General features: G+C 61.4%; 1 protein-coding gene across 1 annotated transcript in view; it reads right to left on the reverse strand.

The window, feature by feature from the left end:
• The window catches only part of KCNQ2 (potassium voltage-gated channel subfamily Q member 2), a 48,572-nt gene extending 32,725 nt beyond the window's left edge, over positions 1-15,847 (reverse strand). Inside the window, exons 1-12 of the mRNA XM_077756815.1 lie at positions 15,674-15,847; positions 15,525-15,588; positions 14,356-14,577; positions 13,797-13,877; positions 9,618-9,742; positions 7,492-7,555; positions 6,234-6,287; positions 5,686-5,826; positions 4,076-4,146; positions 3,347-3,658; positions 1,245-1,395; positions 899-977 (exon numbers count right to left, since the gene is read on the reverse strand). Coding sequence (XP_077612941.1) covers positions 899-977; positions 1,245-1,395; positions 3,347-3,658; positions 4,076-4,146; positions 5,686-5,826; positions 6,234-6,287; positions 7,492-7,555; positions 9,618-9,742; positions 13,797-13,877; positions 14,356-14,577; positions 15,525-15,588; positions 15,674-15,847 — 1,538 coding nt within the window. The remainder of the gene's footprint in view (positions 1-898; positions 978-1,244; positions 1,396-3,346; positions 3,659-4,075; positions 4,147-5,685; positions 5,827-6,233; positions 6,288-7,491; positions 7,556-9,617; positions 9,743-13,796; positions 13,878-14,355; positions 14,578-15,524; positions 15,589-15,673) is intronic.
• Between the last annotated feature and the right edge of the window lie 2,738 nt (positions 15,848-18,585).

An 18,585-nucleotide genomic window follows, 5' to 3' on the forward strand; every position in this document is an offset into this window, starting at 1 on the left:
TGGGGAGGGCGCCCCCGGCGCCCCCCCGGCCCCCGAGCAGAGGCACGGAGGCAGATGACGGAGGCAGAGCCGGTGCCCGCTGGCACACACAAACCCATGCGAAAAAACAGTCACGTCTCAAAACCACAATTAATTTCCTTTCCTCATTAGACAATTTATTCAATTAACTGAGCCCTGGAAAGAAACGTCCAGCGAGCTCATGTGTCTTATGTTTATTCGTAATTCTCTGCCGGGTGGTATCTCAGTCAGTGGGGAAGCAGCATTCACACATGGAATGCCCCTGCCAGGGATGGGGGACCCGGAGAGTCCAGGGCTCCCGGGTCAGGACCCCGGAGGCCTGGGTGATGGGAGAGGCTGAAAGGTCACCCATAGCAGGGAGGGCACCCAGCCCAGCTTGGCCCGGTGCAAAGATGCAGGGAGCCCAGGGGAGACATGAAATCTGGTAGGCTTCCCTGAGGAGGCGTCCACAAAGGTGAAGAACCGGTGGGGCCAAGAGGGGAGAAGGGAAGAGCAGGTGGGGTGGTCCAGAGAGAGGGACGACAGGGGGTCCCACGACTCAGCAGAGGGCGAGTCCAACCAGACTAAAGAATGGGGCCTGAGGGGCCTGATTCCATTGTCACCCATGAGGGGGACTCAGAGTCCACATCAGACTCACGCTGTACAAAAACATTACCCCGAAGTTAACACGGGAAGGCCCCAGTCCCGAAGCAACCAGGCCCTCTCAGCCGCTTCCCGAGAGCGGCTCTGACCGGCTCTTGGAACATTCCAGAATGGCCTGGCTGTGCTCTGTGGATGCGCGGCCCTTCCCAGCGGGCAGTGACTGCGATGTCCGGGGCCACACCAGCAACTCAGGAGAAGAAAAACCGGAGGCCGGACACGGCCAACGCGCCCACCCCACCTGGTGGCAGGGGCCACTCCGAGGAGAAGCTGCCCGGCTTCTGAGGTTTCAGAGCCCACAGCCACAGGCGCCATGGCGTCTGCACACCCGGGAAGCGGGGGGCACCTGCCCGCCCGTGAGGAGGAGGAAGGAGGCAGGCAGCCGCAGCAGAGCCGAGCGGGCCCCCGTGGAGAGAGGCCACCCGCCCAGTCTCCTCCACAGACCCAGAGCCGCCCCTGCTCCGCAGCGGTCCCTGCAGGCCCCGGGCAACGGGACACACCTCTTTCCAGGCATCTTCCTGTCTGTCCGCAGGCGCCTCGGTGACCAGGGCGCCCTGCCAGGCACAGCCACACTATGCCCGCCTTACACATAGGGAAACTGAGGCACAGGAAGCCGGCAGGGGTTCTGCCTCTGGCCGTCTGGTGCCGGAGCAGTGTCCTTGATGATGGGGACACTCGCGTGGGGTGCAGCCCTGGGGAGCCTGGCGGAGGGGCCAGCTTGCACACGGGGCCGCCCTCCTGCACAGCAGCAGGGGAAAGTGACCAGAGCCCCAGAGCCCGTGGCGGGGCCCCGGGGCGGCAGCGGCTGGGGCCCGGGGAGGCCTGGAGCTTCCCGCAGGGGCTAAGGAGCCTGCAGACGGCAAGGGTTCCCAGCATCCTTCCCACCGTCCTTTGCTCAGTCCGGCTCCGGACAGCTGTGGGGGGAGGGGCCCTGTTCCCGCCCCTCGCCAGAGGAGACGTGTGCGCAGGGGAGACCAGCAGCCCCGCCACAGCGTCCCCTCACGGCACGCCACACGCTCCGTGTCCCCCCCAGGCCCCGAGCGTGGCTCCCGAGGAAACGTTCAGGTGGAAGTCTGTGTCCTCCTGGCCCGGCACGGCTGCTCGGCTTCCTCCCAATGGGGCAGGTGGCAGCTCCAGCCGCCCCGCAGGCCCAGGTCGGGGAGCGCCTTCTCCGGCCCTCCAGTCTGGGAAGCATCCAGGCTGCAGGGAAAGAAAGGAGGGAGGAGGCTTCCCTGGTGCCAGGACGGGGTGGTTTCCCTGCAGCCCGAGAATGGTTACGATCGCGAATTCTCCAGCAGGGGTTGCCAAGGAGACCAACAACTCAAGCAGCCCCAGATTCCAGGGGCCGGGATGGGGGGGCAAGCAGGGGGCGCCAGGGTGAGAAGGGACCTCAGGCGATGTTCAGGAGCAGCGAGGAAGCACTGGCTGGAACCGCGCCCACACTGGCGGCCGGCCTCTGCGCCCCGGGTCCCACAGCAAACGGACTGTCTGCACCCGGCAGCAGGAGACGCTCAGACAGGCGTCAGGACGGACACCTGAGCCACAGCCTGAGTTCTGAGCAAAGATGCGCCAGGGTCCCGAGTGCTGGGGTCCTGACGTACGGACAGCGGTGCAGGGAGGGACCCAGAGCAGACAGGACGTGACGGGAGAGACAAAGGGTGGTGGAGGCACTCACGTCGGCCAGAGGGGCCCCTCCTGATGGTCATGTCTCGGGGTGCGCTGCGTGGGTGTGGCTGGGCATGTACGTGTGTGCACACGTGTGAGGGTGTGCAAGTGTGGGCATGCGTGGGTGCGTGCGTGCTTGTGGGGTGTGCGAGTGTGCACATGTGAGCCTGTGGGTGTGTGGGCGTGTGCACATGTGAGCGTGTGGGTGTGTGCCCGTGTGGGTGTGCGAGTGTGTGGGTGTGCGCGCACCTGTGCAGGTGGCTGCACACGTGCGCTCCGCCTGCCCTTGCACCTGAGACAGAGGGGCAGCCCCCACCTCAGGGGAGAGACTCCTCTGTTTCCGCTCTGCCTACCCCTCCACACCCTCACCCCATCTGACAGCAGGGAAGCATTTATTTTCTGGAGAAAAACAACAGAGCTTCTGCCGCCTCGTTCCTCATTCCTGAGTCACTGTTGTGGGGCCAACAGGGAGGGCCCCTGGGTACAGGCGGGACAGAGCCCCCGCGGTCAGGCCCACCCCAGACCCCTTCGCGGCCTCCAGAGACTAACTCGGGGGGGTGGCTGGAACTATTAACCTCACCTGCGTGTTTAGTGAAATCACATCTAACAAGGGAAGAGCAGGGATGGGAGAAGGCCCTCAGCACACCAGCCCCTCCAGCCCCCAGGCGGGGAAGGGTCTCTGACATCAAGCCCCACCCCCAGGCTAGAATTCACAGTGAGTCTACTATGCGCCAGGCCGGTGACAACCCTAAAGGCAGAAAATGTTCTCACCCATTTAACAGATAGGAAAATGGAGGCTCTGAGGCAGCTTGCTGTGGCCCTTCAGGGTGGAGCCTGAGCGCCGTCTTCCAGTGCAGAAACCCCCTCTCCCCAGAATTACGTCCATCCCAGTCAGGCTGTGCCTCCCCGGGGGCTGGGTGGCCCAGAAGCCCAGCAGGGCCCAGGGATGAGCGAGCTTCCAGCGTGAGGCCAAGCGGGCTCTCCCGTCCAGACGGGCCGCGGGGCCGCGGGGCCTCCTGCTCACCTCGTCCATTAGGGCTGCAGCCAGCACGACAGCCCGGAATCTAATTCCCCTAATAGACTGCTGTGCCTGCCACTTCCAGTCGCCAGCAGTGACGGGGCCGGGCCGCTGACGGCCGCTCCAGGCGTCAGCCAGATGTGAAAAATCACTTTGAGATCCCGCCGGCGTTGGAGGGAGGCCAAGGCCGCACTCCTGAGACCCTCTTCTGGAGCCAAGGCTCCCCGATGGGTGCAGCTGGCCCAGCCCGCCCCAGTCCGGCCGGCATCGCACCCCAGCCTGCCAATCAGAGAAGGGCAGCTTCTCGGGGGCACCCACCTGCACCCAAGGCTGGGCGGAGGCGCGGAGGGGCACTGGCTCTGTGCTTGGTCAACGCCTCGGCTCAAGTAGTCCCAGACCTCAGAAGGTCCAGCCGCTGGTCTGACACTTGAGTCCCCCAGGAACAGCCTCGGCCCGCCCAGGCCCCACCCCCTGCCCCAACTGGTGCCCACGGCCACTCCACAGCCACTGCTCTCACATAATGCCCTTCCTCTCCCAACACCCAGGACGGGAAGGTGCTCTCAGGGGACCCCTTGAAGCCCCCCCACTGGCCAGTGACCCCAGGATGGCCAGGGTCCCTCCGAGGTCTCTCTGGACAGGAGGCCACGCAGGTCAGGTGTCCTTCCCTCTCTGAGCCTCGCTCCCTACCATTCACCCATCAGAAGCCCCAAGTTCACAGGGACCCCCAGTGCAGACCTTGTCCCCCTGAAGAGCCAGCATCCTGGTGAAGCACCAGGCGCTGCAGGGCTGGGAGGTGTGCAAAGGGACTGCGCCCAAGGGGCCCGGGCGGGAACCCACTGGCTCAGCCCACAGTAAAGGCCATTTCCCCAGGTGCCCCCTGCTCGACCCTGGGAGACTGGGGCAATCTGCTCCCCATTACCACCTGGCTCACACAGAGCAAACCCGAGTGGCCCCCCCACCCCACACCCCACCCACACAGGTCTGCGCACCAGTCCCTACCTTGGGCTCCCCCTTTGCACTCCTAGGTCTTCTCCACCTCCTCGCCCCCACCCTTCTCATAGACAACGGTGACCTCCTCCAGGGTCACAGCCTCCAGTCAGAACCCTTCTGGAAGTGTCCCTCCCTCCAAAGACTTCATCTTGGCTCTTCCATCCAATACACCCCAGCCACGTCCATGTCCACACTGCCCCACCGCAGACACCTGCCACCCCCACCAGAGACCACAGGAAGTGTGCTTCGCTCCCTCTTGTCTATTTGTCAGCCTCCCCAAGCCAGCTTCCCTGCCTCAGGGCCTTTGCACACACTCCTCTTACAGCGTGGAGTTCTTTTCTGCTTGCACATCCACCACAGGGCTGCCTCCTCCTTGTCCCCAGGTTTCTGACAGGCTGCCCAGCCCTCCTACACTGGTACCCTCTGAGCAGGAGTCCATTCATTTCCTCTCCTGGACGCTCTGCTGGCCCCTGAGTACACAGCCAGAGCCCACACACAGGTGGCATGAGCATCCTGATCCATGACGGCCAAGATGACCCTCCTGAGGCCGGATCCAACTGGGGAGCAGCCCACAGCCCCATTCACACAAGGCTCAACGGTGCATCATGAGTGATCTCTTAACACCACTGGAAAGAACTAGAATGAAGGGGCCCACAGATAGGAGGCCTGTTTCCTAGAGGGACCCAGGGAGTTTCTGAAGGCAGAACATGGGGGTCCTGAGGCCAGGAGGGGCTTGGCCATGTCTGGGAACCCATGACGGGGCAGATGTGGCTCACTTCCAGCAAGGCCAAGCCCCCCAGGAAAGGACGGAGATAACCTGTGCCCATCCACACAATCACGGGGAGCCTGGTGCGGAGCAGGGTGAGGGGCTTCCTGAGACGGCCAGCACTGCCGTGGGTGTGAGCTCTGGGGTCAGAACACGGTTAGCAGAACCTGTAATCTGCTGAGGAGACATCAGCTTCTGGGGGGAGGTGCTCAGCAGGGGGCAGCTAGGACCACACCCCACACAACATCCCACGTTCCCTGTGTGAGCACAGGGACCCACTCGGTGCCTCACAGACCTGCCCCCCACCCCACTGCCCCCTGAGGCTGATGGGACAGCCAGGCCGGCCTCCCCCAGTGTCAGTCTCCCCCAGGCTCTTCCTGAAGAGCCTCCAACTGGCTCTTGGGCTGGCCCACCCCTATGCTCCCGTGGCTCACAGCTCTGGCACGCTGGTCCCCTATAAACGTTCCTAGTGAGTGTTTCCTTGGACTCCACTCACATGCCTCCAGTGACAGAAGGCTCACCCACAGGCAGAACCTCTTTTTAACATGCCCTCTCCTGGCCAGTCCCAGTCCTCCCCCTGGGAGCCCACCAGGCATGTTCATGAGGCCCATTCTCCAGGCCAGCACCCACGTCACTGTCTCATCCCAAGCTATAAGCCACCAAGGGCCCAAGGTGAAGGGAGACAGGGACTGGGTCACCTTGTCATCCACCCCAGGGAGCACCAGGAGCTCTTAAGACAGGGACAAAGCCCAGTACTCACCGAACAGGCACATGCAATTCCAGAGGGAACCTTCACAATACATCGTTAACGTGGAAAAGGGTTAGAGAAGTCTGAATCCTATCTTATTTCAAGAACGCATAGAACGGACACAGATGCCTGAAAATAAATCAGTAGAGACAAACCTTCTTCCTGTGTTTGACAGCATCTGCCCAGCTCCCTACAATGGGCGCGTGTTACGTCTGTCATCAGCAAAGATAACAGACCATACCCAACGGTTTAAGAAGCTGTTGGTGCCCCTCACTCAGGTAGGGTTGAAACACCTGCTTTCCGTCCATGCTGTGTTCATTCAGCTTTTGGCTAATTAAACCACACACACCAGGGAGGACCCTCTTGGATACACAGGCAAGAATGCTAACTAGGAGAGCCACAGTGGGTCAAGAGGATCCGGTGCAGCAGGAGATTCACCAGGACTGGGCGAACCGGGAGTACGCTGAGGTCATCACCAGCAGCATCAAGAAAATCGCGGACTTGGGGCGCCTGGGTGGCTCAGTCGGTTAAGCGTCAGGTTTCAGCTCAGGTCATGATCTCATGGTTAGTGGGTTCGAGCCCTACATCGGGCTCTGTGTTGACAGCTCAGAGCCTGGAGCCTGTTTCAGATTCCGTGTCTCCCTCTCTCTCTGACCCTTCCCTGCTCACACTGTCTCTCTCTCTGTATCTGAAATTTTTTTTAAAAATTTTTTAAAGAAAATCACGGACTTTGTCAACTCATTTGATATGTCTTGTCATTCAAAACTTGCGACACTAAATGAGAAATTGACAGCCCTCGAACGGAGAATAGAGTACATGTGCCGCACTGCTGCTGGGAAGTTGCTCTACAGAACACAGGCCTCCGTGGGACCGGCTCCAGCAGCCTCAGCTCCTTCCTCTCTCCTTAAAGAGCAATAGGGCTTATTCTTGTTTTCCCTTTTTCAAAAGTGTGGCCTTTGGGCTTTGCCACGTAGGTCGGTGTGTGATGTGGCACGTGGGAAGAAGTCCAGGGGACCTCTCGGACACATTTGTCGAACTGTTTGTCAATGTATTTGAGGCGTGCGCAGCCAAACACCTGGGGCTCTTTGTTAAGGTCCTCCCCACCTTCTCTCTCTCTCTCCCTCTCTCTCTCTCTCTCTCTCTCCCTCAATTTCCTTACAGCTCTCATTGCCTCTGCATTGGTTCTATAAACAGTCTTTGTCTCCTTTCCACCTTTGCCGGGGGGGTGGGAGGCAGTCCTGGCTGAAACACTTACGCCCTGGCAGGGTGGCCACCAAAACTGTCGTTGGTAACCCAACAGTTTCTTATCCTTTGGGAGGGGAGGAGGGTTGAGGCCAGGCCCCCACTTGGCTTGAAGGGACATTTGCAGAATTTTCTTTCTGTCACTTAGGGTGTCTTTGCCTCTCGGATTTCCCTAATAAACTCAACTTTAAAAAAAAAAAAAAAAAAAGGAATGCTAACTAGGAGGAAAGGAGCGCTGGGAGCACAAGCTAAATCTGAAAACGAAAGTAAGTGGTCCAAGTGAGAAGGGACGGTGCTCACGCAGGCCCCCCAGACCCTTCCCCAGCACCAGCCTGGGGGCAACCAAGGCCCTCACGCCCCACGGGCCTTGGCTGGTGCCCGTGAGAGGCCAGGGCAGCGGCCTACTGTTCAGCACCATGGCCAGCGCCGTGGTCAGCACCGTGGCCAGCACCCTCTCCTGCCCACAGGCCTGGGCCCGCCAATCCGCCCAGGGAAACCCACCTGCCTACTTCTTAGTCCCGTCTGGGACCTAAGCTCCAAACGCTCCCCTGCTACGCCCTTGCGCACGTGATGAACAGCACACTGGGTCAGGCTCTGCCCTCGTGCAGGAGGCTAAGCCAGGCCCTGCCTGTGGGTGAACAAACTGCCATGCACCCAGCAGGCTCCTGTGGCAACCCGTTGGCTGCTGGGCCAGAAACGGCACTTCCACACCCTCTCCTGGTGAACTGGCTTCTCTGTGCTTCCGCAGTTTGTCACCACCTCCCCCCAAACCTGGGGTCCCAGGAGAAACTGGCCTTTTCCTCCTACGAACCCTCCAAACATTTTTTCCAAGCCTAAATGGAAAAGCAAACTCAGAAGCTCTAAGCTCTCTAGTTCTGTGGACAGAAAACACAAAGCAGCCAAGACCTAGGGGCAGGGGGTGCGGCTGGGCAGGGGACAGCCACACCCTGCAGGCCACCAGGGACAATCCAGGGGCACGCCCTCTGCGGCCCGCTCACTTGGCACCACCCATCCATCCGATGTGATCAGCCGGCCTGCCACCATCACAGATGGTTAAGGGACATCCAGGGACACTGTTCCCAACGACTCCCATTAGGACTTTCTGTACATTTACAAAATTATTCCAAGTAATCCAAAAAAATTAGAGACCTAATTTTATTCAAGCTGGATAACCAGTAAAGCCTAATGACACTCAGCTCTAGAGCATATCCTGGAGATGAAGGTCAGGCTTGGGGCTGGCCTGGAACACACCCATCCCCATTTCCCCCAAGTGGAACAGCTGTGGCCCCACCCCTCATGGCCTCTGCAAGGAGCCGCCAGGAAAGGCAGGGCCCTGCGCTCCCCAGAATCCTCCCCCTTCAGCCAACCCCAGGTGCCAAGCAGTGGGGCCAAGGTTCTGGGAAGCCTGTGGCTAGGGGGGAAGCCAGCCCCTTCCACAGGCAGGTCACTTCTCCCAAATGTGGGGGCAGCTGGAGAAAGTCATGGCCCCTGTGGCTCAGCACCTGCCAGGCCTGAATCCTGGCTGCCCCACTTACCATCAAGTGGCCTTGGGTCCTGACCTCAGCATCTGGGGGCTGACTGACAGCAGGTGTGTGGAGCACCTGAAAACAATCCTGTTCCCATCCCCGCTCATCGTCCTGGAGACTCGGGGAAGGGTCAGAGGACCCCCTTTCCAAGACCTGACTGCCCCTGTGACTGAGCCCCACAGCAACCAGAGCCAAGAGGGCAAGAGGAAGGGTCAGGTTCAACCCTGCACTGAGGCCAGGGTCCCCACTGGCCACAGTCCCCTCTCTGCACCAGGAGAGGTGCCTGGCAGGACTGGCAGTGGACCTGCTTTAGGGACAAGAGGCTCCTTAATCAGCCCTCAGGCCCACAGCCAGCGCCCGTCAGTGTGACTGTGCCGGCCCCTCCTTTCCCACAATGAGCCCCAGCCCAGTCCCCTTGAGTCCCCCACCAGGACCCACCCTGCCACGCTCAGCAAGACCCTTGCCTGTACTTACTCAGAGCAAATCACTTTAGAAGCACCTTATTCTCCTGGAAATGCTGAGCGGACAGCTGCCCCTGGGGGGCCCTGGGTGTGGCAGAGCCTCTGGAGTGTAGGCCCAGCTCAGCCGGAGCGCCCCCAGTCCAGGGGCTCTGTGATCCTCGGGGCCTTCAGCATGACCTAGACCAGCCTTCCCTGCCCCCAGCTCCAGACCAGTCCATCTGCTGAACAGCCTGTGGACCCCCTCCCCTCCGACTCTGTGGCCCTGCCTTTCTACATTCACATGAGGAACAGACAGTCTACAGGGAGAGTCGTCTCTGCCACTGACCCTCTCCAACACGCACCCGCCTCCCCAAGAACTAAAGGAGGTCAGCAAGCTCATTCCGGAGGTTCACCGCCACGCCACGAGCAGCCAGGGCGGCAAGCAGAGAACAGGTCAGTGCGATGCATCACCACCTCGGAGGGTGGGGCCCGCACGGCTCACCGACAGAGAAAAGCGCGGGGAGGGCCTGCCTGCTGAAAGGGGCCCTGGGGGACAAGGACAAACCGGAGTCATTTCCAGAACCACTGCTTTCTTCAAAACCCTCCCCCCTGCACGGACGACGTTTTTCTTCAGGGTCTGCACGGCCGTCTTCTTTGTGCCTCGGATCCAGCAAAGCTGTTCCAGCTTTGCTGGACAGGGTGGACAGGTGCCACGCAGACACAACAGGAAGACACACTTCCTCCCGCAGCAACGGCCCGGCGCATCGCCACAAATGAGGCGCCGTTTTAAGAGGCTGCTGGAGCTGTCCGCACACGCTGCTGGAAGGCACCGCTGAGCTCCAGCCTTGCAGAAGCAAGCAGCCGTGCCTGGCAGCGTCTCCCACGCTCTGGGGACAGCGCAGTCAAAGGTGGGCTCAGTCTTGAGACCTACGCAGACCTAGGTCACCACATGACTTAGCCAAGGACAGTGGGGAGCTGGTCAGGACGCCCAGGTGGAAATCGGTGTCCCTGGGGGCAGGTCCTCCGAGTCCAGAGAGTCCACCTGTACAGTCCACCCACGATGGTGTTTTTCAAGCCAAAACCATTCTGCCTCCATGTCTGGAGGCTCAGGAGGCTGGGGATGCGTGCCTTCCGGCCGTGAACAGAGGACGTGTCCCAACGCCCAGGCAGCTGCAGAGCAAGCAAATTCCTCCAGGAGAATGGCCAGTCCCCCTGGACAAACACACAAGCAGGCGTCTGAAGTGTCAGACGGGGACTCACATCTGTGCGTGGCCTCATGAACAACAGCCACAAGCCTCTTGATCCAGGCCCAGCTATGGACTGATGGGACTGAGGACTGGCTGTGGCTGGGCCGAGGGGCAGATGGCGGAGGGTGCTGTCCAGGACATGCTTGCTGGCCTGTGTCTGTGCAGGACAATGCTTTTCACGTTACTAAACCACAACCACAGAGGCCTAAGAGCCATGGCCATGAGCTTGGTGAGCACCACACACACCACATATCACATCGAATGACTCGCAGGAGATAAACACAAAGTTCTTAGCCCACGTTACAGACCAGGAGACTCGGCCCTGGGACGTCAGTGGAGGTAGACCCCAGTCGGGCGAGCCTAGAGCTGCTGTCCCCTCCCCCCCCCAAGCACCGTCTTTCACCAGCACACGCCCTCTGGGCCATCTCCACCGGCTAGAACATGACGCCATAACAGTGAGTGGTCGAGTGACACACCAATGAGGAAGAATTGAGAGAGCATGACCTCAGTGAGGGTTCACGTGGTGACATCTGCTACTAACGCACACCCAGCAACGTCCATCCAGGGATGATCCACCGTCTGTACTTGACAACACTCAAAATGAGCCACCTGCGAGGTACCCCAGCGCTGTCAGAGTAACAAGAAACTGGGCACACACCAGTGTCCCCCGTAAGCTCTGCTGCCAAAAGGGAACCGCCTGCAGCCTGGGGCCCATCCGCCATCCCGAGCCTCTTAACAGGACGGGTCCTGACGCCCAGGTCCGCCCCCGGCCCCCGGCCCCACCCGCCCTGCCCAGCCTCTGGAAGATGCCCCGTGGGCACAGAACTTGGGCTCCACGGGCCTGCCTGTCCTGCACAAAGGTTTGAGCCTCTGAGGGGTCACCCCCCCACACACCCAAGACCCTGCCGTCAGTGCTTCAGTGAAACGTCCCAGAGAGCTCAGTCCTCTGGACGCTATCCCTCCCATGGGATGGGTGAAAAGCCAGCTCCCAGAGGCTAGCCCCGTGCCTCCCACAAGCAAGGGCCCAGAATGTCTGCCAAGTGATGGCCGTGCAGAGGCCCACAGCACAGGCAGGAGTGCACAGACCGACGGAGATTTGTGGATTAGCCTGTTAGCTGAAACATACTGGTAAAGCACCACCTTAAAGTACTCCATCCAGGGGCGCCTGGGGGGCTCAGTCAGTTAAGCATCCAACTCCTGATTTCAGCTCAGGTCGTGATCTTGCAGTTCACGGGTTCAAGCCCCGTGCTGAGCTCTGTGCTGACAGATCAGAACCTGCCTGAGACGTTCTTTCACCCTCTCTCTCTGCCCTCCCCCGACTTCTTCTCTCTCTCTCTTTTTCTCTTTCTCTCTCTCAAAATAAGTAAGTAAAAATAAAGTTTAAAAAAAAAGGAACTCCATCTACTACTAGACTCGGTCTGTGCCTCTTGGAAGTAATCTGGCTTCAGTAACCTGATATTTTGGGGCTTAAGTTTTGTCAGGATCGGGTGGGCCTCTCGCCACACGGTGGGAATCTGGGATCTCAGGGCCCACAACGCACAGTGGTGCCCACAACGCCAGCCAAACCGTGGCTCCTTCGGAGTCTTCCAACTTGGAATATTTGACTTGTACAAATTCCTAATAAAGCTGAGATTTTGTCTGCCTGAACCTGGAGCTGCTCAGCGCCGAGCCTCCCACCGGCCGTTGCCTTGCAGACCCGAGAATGTGTGCAGAGACTCTGCCCCCGGTGACCGTGGACACGGGGACAGGGGTTAAAAAGTGTCGTACCGCCACGGAGCCATCTCGCTTTCAACTGAGGGTGGGAAGTTCTGCAGAGGCGCCCGAGGTCTCCAGGCCAGCAAGGATGGTCTGGTAAGCCCCGGTTTCCCTGGAAACCACAACTCTCCTGGCATTCCCACCTGTGTGGAAATTTCCATAAGATTCTCCAAGTCCTGGTGGACACTTCCGCCCCAGGTCTATAGAGAGGTCTGCGACCAGAAAGCAGTTAAGAATACAGCCTTCTTCCGGAAACACAGAATGCTCAGTCAGCAGCGGAGGGACCCTGGCCACCGCGTCAGGGCCACACTCGACTCCCAAATGCAGTCAGACCAAGGAACAGAGTGGCCAACACTCGGCGTCAAGGCTGAGGCTCAAGGCTCCACCTCCCACCCAGGCGGCCCACCGGCAGCAGACGAGCGGGAGAGGGCAGCAGGCCAGCAGTGGGGCCCCGCTCGGGTTAGCCAAGGCCACACGGGGGCCTGGAGCAGGCCCTGAGGCCCCGGCCCCCAGCTGCTGGGGAGCGGAAGACCCCGCCGGGCCCTGCAGCCCCCAGCCCCACAGCAGATGCCATCTGAGGACGCGGAGGGCTTGGTATCCGAGCCCAAGAGAAAACAACTTGCAGAGAGTAAGGCAGTCAAGTGAGCCTTCACGGGCTCAGCCCGGAGCTGTCCCCGGCATTTTCCACCCAGACTATTTTAAATGCAATTTCATCCCGGCAACTCAAAGTGGCTTTCAGATGTCAGAAAGGTCAAGCAATCCGTACCCCCAAACTCTCGTCTCCAAGGCAGAGACCCCTTCCAGCCTGAGTGGGGCAGCTCTGCTGTGCACTCACCCTGGCCTGGCTTCAGTCTCCCCACCAGTGAGAACAGGCACCCCCCCACCCCCACCTTCAGCCACAGAGACGCCACCCTGAGATCCCCCTGAGGGAGTAACTGCCCAGCTGCCATCGAGCGTGAGGACACACCCCTGAAGGGTGGTCTAGGCCTTTCTGTGGCTCACATCCCCTTTGAGAAACTCCTGAAAACTCCAGCCCTTCTACCTCGAAAACCCTCTTACACAAAGCTGTTCCCCCCCACCCCACCCCCACCCCTAGTCAGGGTTCTGTGAACCTCCAGGCGCTGAGACCACGCCTCAGGGTGAAGAGGGGCAGGCGGCGGAGAGGAGGGAGAGGACGGGGCTGAGGCGAGTCTGAGTGTCCCCTGCAGCTGAGTCTGACCCCTTCCCCCCCCACACGCCTAGGGCCTCAATGCAGGGCCCCACCCAGTGCTGACAATACGGTCAGGTCCCCAGCCACCTCCCTCTGGACCCGCGGGCAGCCTGGGCTGCCCACCCAAATCTGGGTGGGCCGTATCGGGGCAGGGCCAGCCGGGGCCGACTGTCTATCCAGCTACGAGCAGAGGAAGGGACCGTCCAGGGGCCGTCAGGGCTGGGAGGGGTGGGTGGGAGCTGCTTCTGCCCAGGCAGGCCCCCACCTCGGCCGGTGTCAGATCCCTCCTGACGCGGGGAAGGTTCCCGTCACCAGAAGCACATCTCGAAAAGCCCCCACCAGGAACGAGCGGCGGCCACGGCCCCGGTCCCAGAGGCACATCTTCAGAGGAAGCCCCTTCCACAGAGGGAAGAGGGGAACCCTGGCCTGATGCCCACCAAGCCGGGGGACCACAGGGCGGCCAGTCTCCCTCCCCACCTCTGACAGCCACTGGCCCCAGGATCCACTGGGACACCCAGAGGGGCTGGCACACCTCCATCTTCTAGGAGCCAGGCTTTGGTGGCAAAAAGCAGGAGCGCTCGGTGCTGCCCCAGGCCCAGGGACTCCTTGCCGGCTGGGACAGACCGTGCAGGCCTCGCGCCCGCCCTCCACCGGCTCCCCCAGGCGCACTCAGTGTCAGGCAGGGAAGAGGGCCTTGAACTTCGTTTAATGAAACAAACCAAATGACGCTCAAACACGGGTCAATCCGTGCTGGGCAGGGGGATGCTAGGGTCACCGCACCGGCGAGTAACTCGGGCCTCAGACAGGAGACCAGGACCAGCGTGGGGCTGGGCCCCAGGCACAGGCCCAGGGGCGGGGAGGACCCCACGCCTGGGGGCTTGGGGGCTGAGGAGGAGCTACAAAGCAGGCAGGAGACGAGTCACCATCTGGGGAGAGCCCACCGGGCCGGCCCTGAGAGAGCAGCCACCCCACGCAGCTCGTGTCCCCAGAGCCCTGGGAGCAGGGGGCGTGGTGCCCACTTCACTGCGGGAAGACCGAGGCCTGCGCGCTCCGTGACTGCACTCAGGTGCTGAACCAACAGCTGCCCAGACCTCTGCTCCCTCCCGGCAGCGAGCGAGGGGAGCCCTCGGTGAGAAGCGGGACGGGGCTGAGCAGGCAGAGGGACAGGCTGCCCGGGCAGCGAGGACCACCGCCCGACGCCCCCACACGCTGCAGCTCTGCCCGACGGGGCTCACGACACCGGAGACGGACCCAGCACGGGCCCACAGGCACGACTCCGGCTTCCCTCCCGCTCGGCCTCTGGCGGCCGCCGTCTTTAGGGGGCAGGAGGGGCTGTCTGCTTCAGGCCCTGGCAGGGAGGGGCCCCTCGGGGCTGGACACGGGGCCACACACAGGGGGCTCCCAGGATGTCCTGCCGGCCCCCCGCCCTCCGGCAGCCACATCACGGGTCGGGCGGAGGCACCCAGCTGCTGGGCTGAGGGGGTGGGCTCTGACCACGTCCTGGAGGTCACCTCGGGCCGGGACCTGGATGACCAAAGCCAGTCCCACCAGGCAGGGAGGGAGGTGGAGACAGGAGGGACACTGGTGAGCAGACACGGGGCTCTTCCCGGGATGAGCAGCCCACCTGAGTGTGCCTACATGGGAAGGCCAGTCCAGCCCCACCCGTCTGGACGCCCAGGTGGTCAGCGTGGGGCCTGGAGACGGTGCCCGAGGCGCCTGCCAGGGCTGTGGTCTCCCCCCCAGGACTCCCTCCCCCCAGCAGCCTGGCACACCCCCTGGGAGTTCTCCCCCACGCCATGGAGAGTGTCCAGAGCACAGGCTCTCAGGGACACGGGGACACTCACAGGGCACACGCTCCTCTCCTCCCAGGGGGCACATGGACATGGTTTCCCAAGATCCGTCCCTCACTCCCATCCCAAAATGCCTCTTTCATACAAAATGGCCGAGTCCCGGCCCCAGCCTCGCTGGGATGGGAGACAGAGCGCCTGCTCAGAGACTGTGCACGCCAACGGCACGGTCCACACGCACAGCAACTCCAGCAAATACCACACACGTGAACACTGGGGTGCACACAATGCCAGCCCAAGACCACTGGACCTGCCCCAGGAGCCAGGAGTTCCCTGAGCAGGGCCTGGGGAGACCAAGAGCCCCTTCCTGGGCCAGGGCTGGAGGCCCAGGACAGCAGCACCCCTCCTCTGCGTGTCCACTTGACCAAGGAGGGGCCCCAGAGCCCAGGATGTGCGCTGCGTGAGACACATACCTGCGCGCCCAGCAAGCTGCAGCAGACAGGGCTCAGGGCTGTGGGGTGGGGGTGGGGGGGGCAGCTGGGGCAAGACAGACCACAACCCTCAGCCGAGAGCTGGGGGATGGAGGTAATATTTGGACACCCCTCCTCCCCATTCCAGCAACCCTGAAGCTCCCCCTAGGTGGTGNGCGCTTGGGGGCCTCGGAGCCGGCGATGAGCAGCGCGCCGTCCCGGGTGGAGTCGGGCGCGCCGGGGTCCAACCCCACGAAGCCCACCTTGAGCTTCTTTTCCCCGCTCGGGCCGGGGTACACGCCGCCGTTGCGCGACTTCTGCACCATGGTGCCGGGCGACGCCCCGGCGGGCGCGNGTTCCTTGGCCAGACGAGCGCACCGCCTGAGCGCCCACCAGCTCTCCGTGGATCGGAGCGCCGGACCCAGTTGGAGTCTTACCAGCTGGGCCCCTCGACTGGACGCCTGGGAGCAGGACGGAGGGACGGGCACCCCTCTTGCTAGACCCTCCGTGAAGGCCCGGCCCACTAGGAACTTAACGCTCTTGGGTGGGCCAGGCATGAAGACCCCTGGACGCAGGTCTCCTGAGTGTACAGGGAGGCCTCTGGAGACACTTTCTGAGGTCACCTGCCCTGGGCCTTGGAGAAGGAGCCCTGAAGGGAGGCAGCAGGGGAAAGGCGAGGGTTTGCAGACGCCCCCGCGGCAGGAAGAGGGGCAGAGGTGGTCAGAGAGGCGAGACCTCAGGGACACGCCCCTGGGGGGCCTGGAAGGCCCCTGTGTGCCTGGGCTTTCTTCTGCAGAACGGACCTAGAAAAGACTTGCGGCTCAGGGGCGGGGGGGAGCCCAGGGCAAGACACAGGCCCGAGGCCAGTGGGGGAAACAATGCCATAGTCCAGGACAAAGGAGGGCAGGCTCTGGACACAGATGGCCCGGAGTCCTCTTAAGGGCAGTCCGCAGAGGTTGCCTTCCATAGCTAGGGAGCCAAGGTGTCCTGGGAGGAAGGGGTCCTTCTAGAACCTGCTTCTGGGAAGCCAAAGGACCCATTCCTCAGCCACTTAGAGACCCCCATGCACTCCACGCTGACAATCCTCACCGTGTCCCCTCTGGAGCCTCCCTCTGTACACCGTGGAGAGTGTCGGCTGCATCCAGCCTCTCCCCACTTTTGCCAGGCACCGAGGGGTCCACTGAGAAAGGCCCTGTGTCGTGTTGTGCCTCCCTCACCAGTGATAGGCTCATGCGCCAGCACCCTCCATGGCACCGGGCCGCTGTGCTGTTTGCCCCTTTCTTTCTATATTCAGCACCAAACAGAATGGTCAGTGCAGGCACTGTGCTAACTTATAAGTCATCTAGAATGTTGAGGATGGAGTGCCACTAACGTCCCTCATACACCTGTGCACACAGGTGTGTCCAGGGGCCACACTCTTGACTCCCACCTCCCTGCCTCTCAGTCATTACCTATGATCACCAGCACTCAGCCAGCGTGCCCCCAAATGGCTGCGGGTTTCTTGAGTGTGTGTACCATCGCTGAGCCCAGGCACAGGAAGGGGGAGCCCATCTGGTCACTTCACGGAGAGGGCAATGACCTAGACTCTACCCAGACTGACTCTGCTCGTCGGCCTCTGACAGCCCTCACTCCCCCTCATCCTGTTAAGAGGGAGCCCCAGGTTATGGAGTGCCTGCCACGCACGCTGGGCATGGTCCCTCCTCAGGGAGACCCTTCTCAGGGTTCGACGTGAGAGTGAAGTGGGCCAGTGATTAGGGTTGGTTCGCAGAGGATGAAGGAGTGATTTCCAGGTATCATTTTTGCAAACACATGAGCATTGAGTGGGAGCAATGTTTGGGCTCTCTGGCGTCCATCCAGGACATTAAGGGGACTGGTTGCCTTCACAGTCTCCTGGGGGGGCCCCTCCCGCAGGAGCTCTGACAGTCAGGCTGGAGGGGAGCCTGCTGGGGACGCGCAAGCCCGTGTTCTCTTGTCTCAAACAGCGCTTGCGCACGCAGCTCTGCCTCGTCCCCCAGGGGCTCTGGCGGGTGAAGCCCACCTCAAGGTGTGAAATCCTTGCTTCCTCTGTTTAGGATGTCCTTTCAGTGAGCTGGCTCATTGGACACGTGTGCTGTCCGTGTTGTGCCACGTGCCAAGGTTTGCATCGTCCGCAACCTGCCAACAGCGTCCTCCACCCCCGCCGCCCGGGGAAGCAGTGCCTTGAAAATGCTCAGTTGGGGTGAATTCCATACAAGAGACAGGGATTTCATTTATTTAAAAATAGATGGGAAAAGCTTTCAGGCTCAGGCAATCTTTGCCAAAACTGCACTGTGGGATCCAGAAAAGAGAAGTGGAAAAATCCAGATGCACACAGCACCCAGCTCCAGTCCGGAGGGAACTTTCACCGGGACGCAGGGCGGGGTGCGGGGCGGGGCGCTGTCTTCAGCACCCCCAGCGCTGCTCTCTCCCCCAGGACTCGGGGCCCAGCGCGCTGTTCCTCCTCTCTGTCCCCACATCACTGGATACACTAAGCAGCCAAGATGGGACTAGTGAACTGAGAAACAAACATTGGCCCCGTTACTGTCTTATGGAAGGACAGCTCCGAGTTCTCACAAGTCCCCGCCTCCCCCAGAGCACTCTAGCATGCTCCCTTGCGGTCAGGGACTCACCACACGGGCCTGTGACCCCACTTCCCAGCCTGGCACCCCTGCTTTTGTGTGTGTCCTGCCCGCCGTCATGTCCGCAGGAGCCTGGCCCAGGGCCCGCGGTGTGTGGTCAGTAGATGTCCCAGCTGGTGCTGATGCAGGCCAAATCAAAGCACGTCTGGATGATTCCGTCTCTGGGGGAGCTACAGGGTGAGTCTTCCCACGGTGGTCAGGACAGAGAGTGGGCTTGGCCTTCCCTGATGCAGCCCTGAGAAGCCACTACTCTAGTCTCACAGGCAACATAGGACGGCGGGTCCGGGAGGGAAGACACCGGAGTGCAGGGGAAGTGGGTCTAGAAGAAACAGGCTTCGGCTGGCTGCTGGTCCTGGCCGAGGGGGGTCAGCGGTGACGTTGCCCTGGCCATTTGTGGTGGAGGAGGG

Source organism: Crocuta crocuta, unplaced genomic scaffold, assembly GCF_008692635.1.
Source record: "Crocuta crocuta isolate KB4526 unplaced genomic scaffold, BGI_CrCroc_1.0 scaffold613, whole genome shotgun sequence".
Lineage (NCBI taxonomy): Eukaryota > Metazoa > Chordata > Mammalia > Carnivora > Hyaenidae > Crocuta > Crocuta crocuta.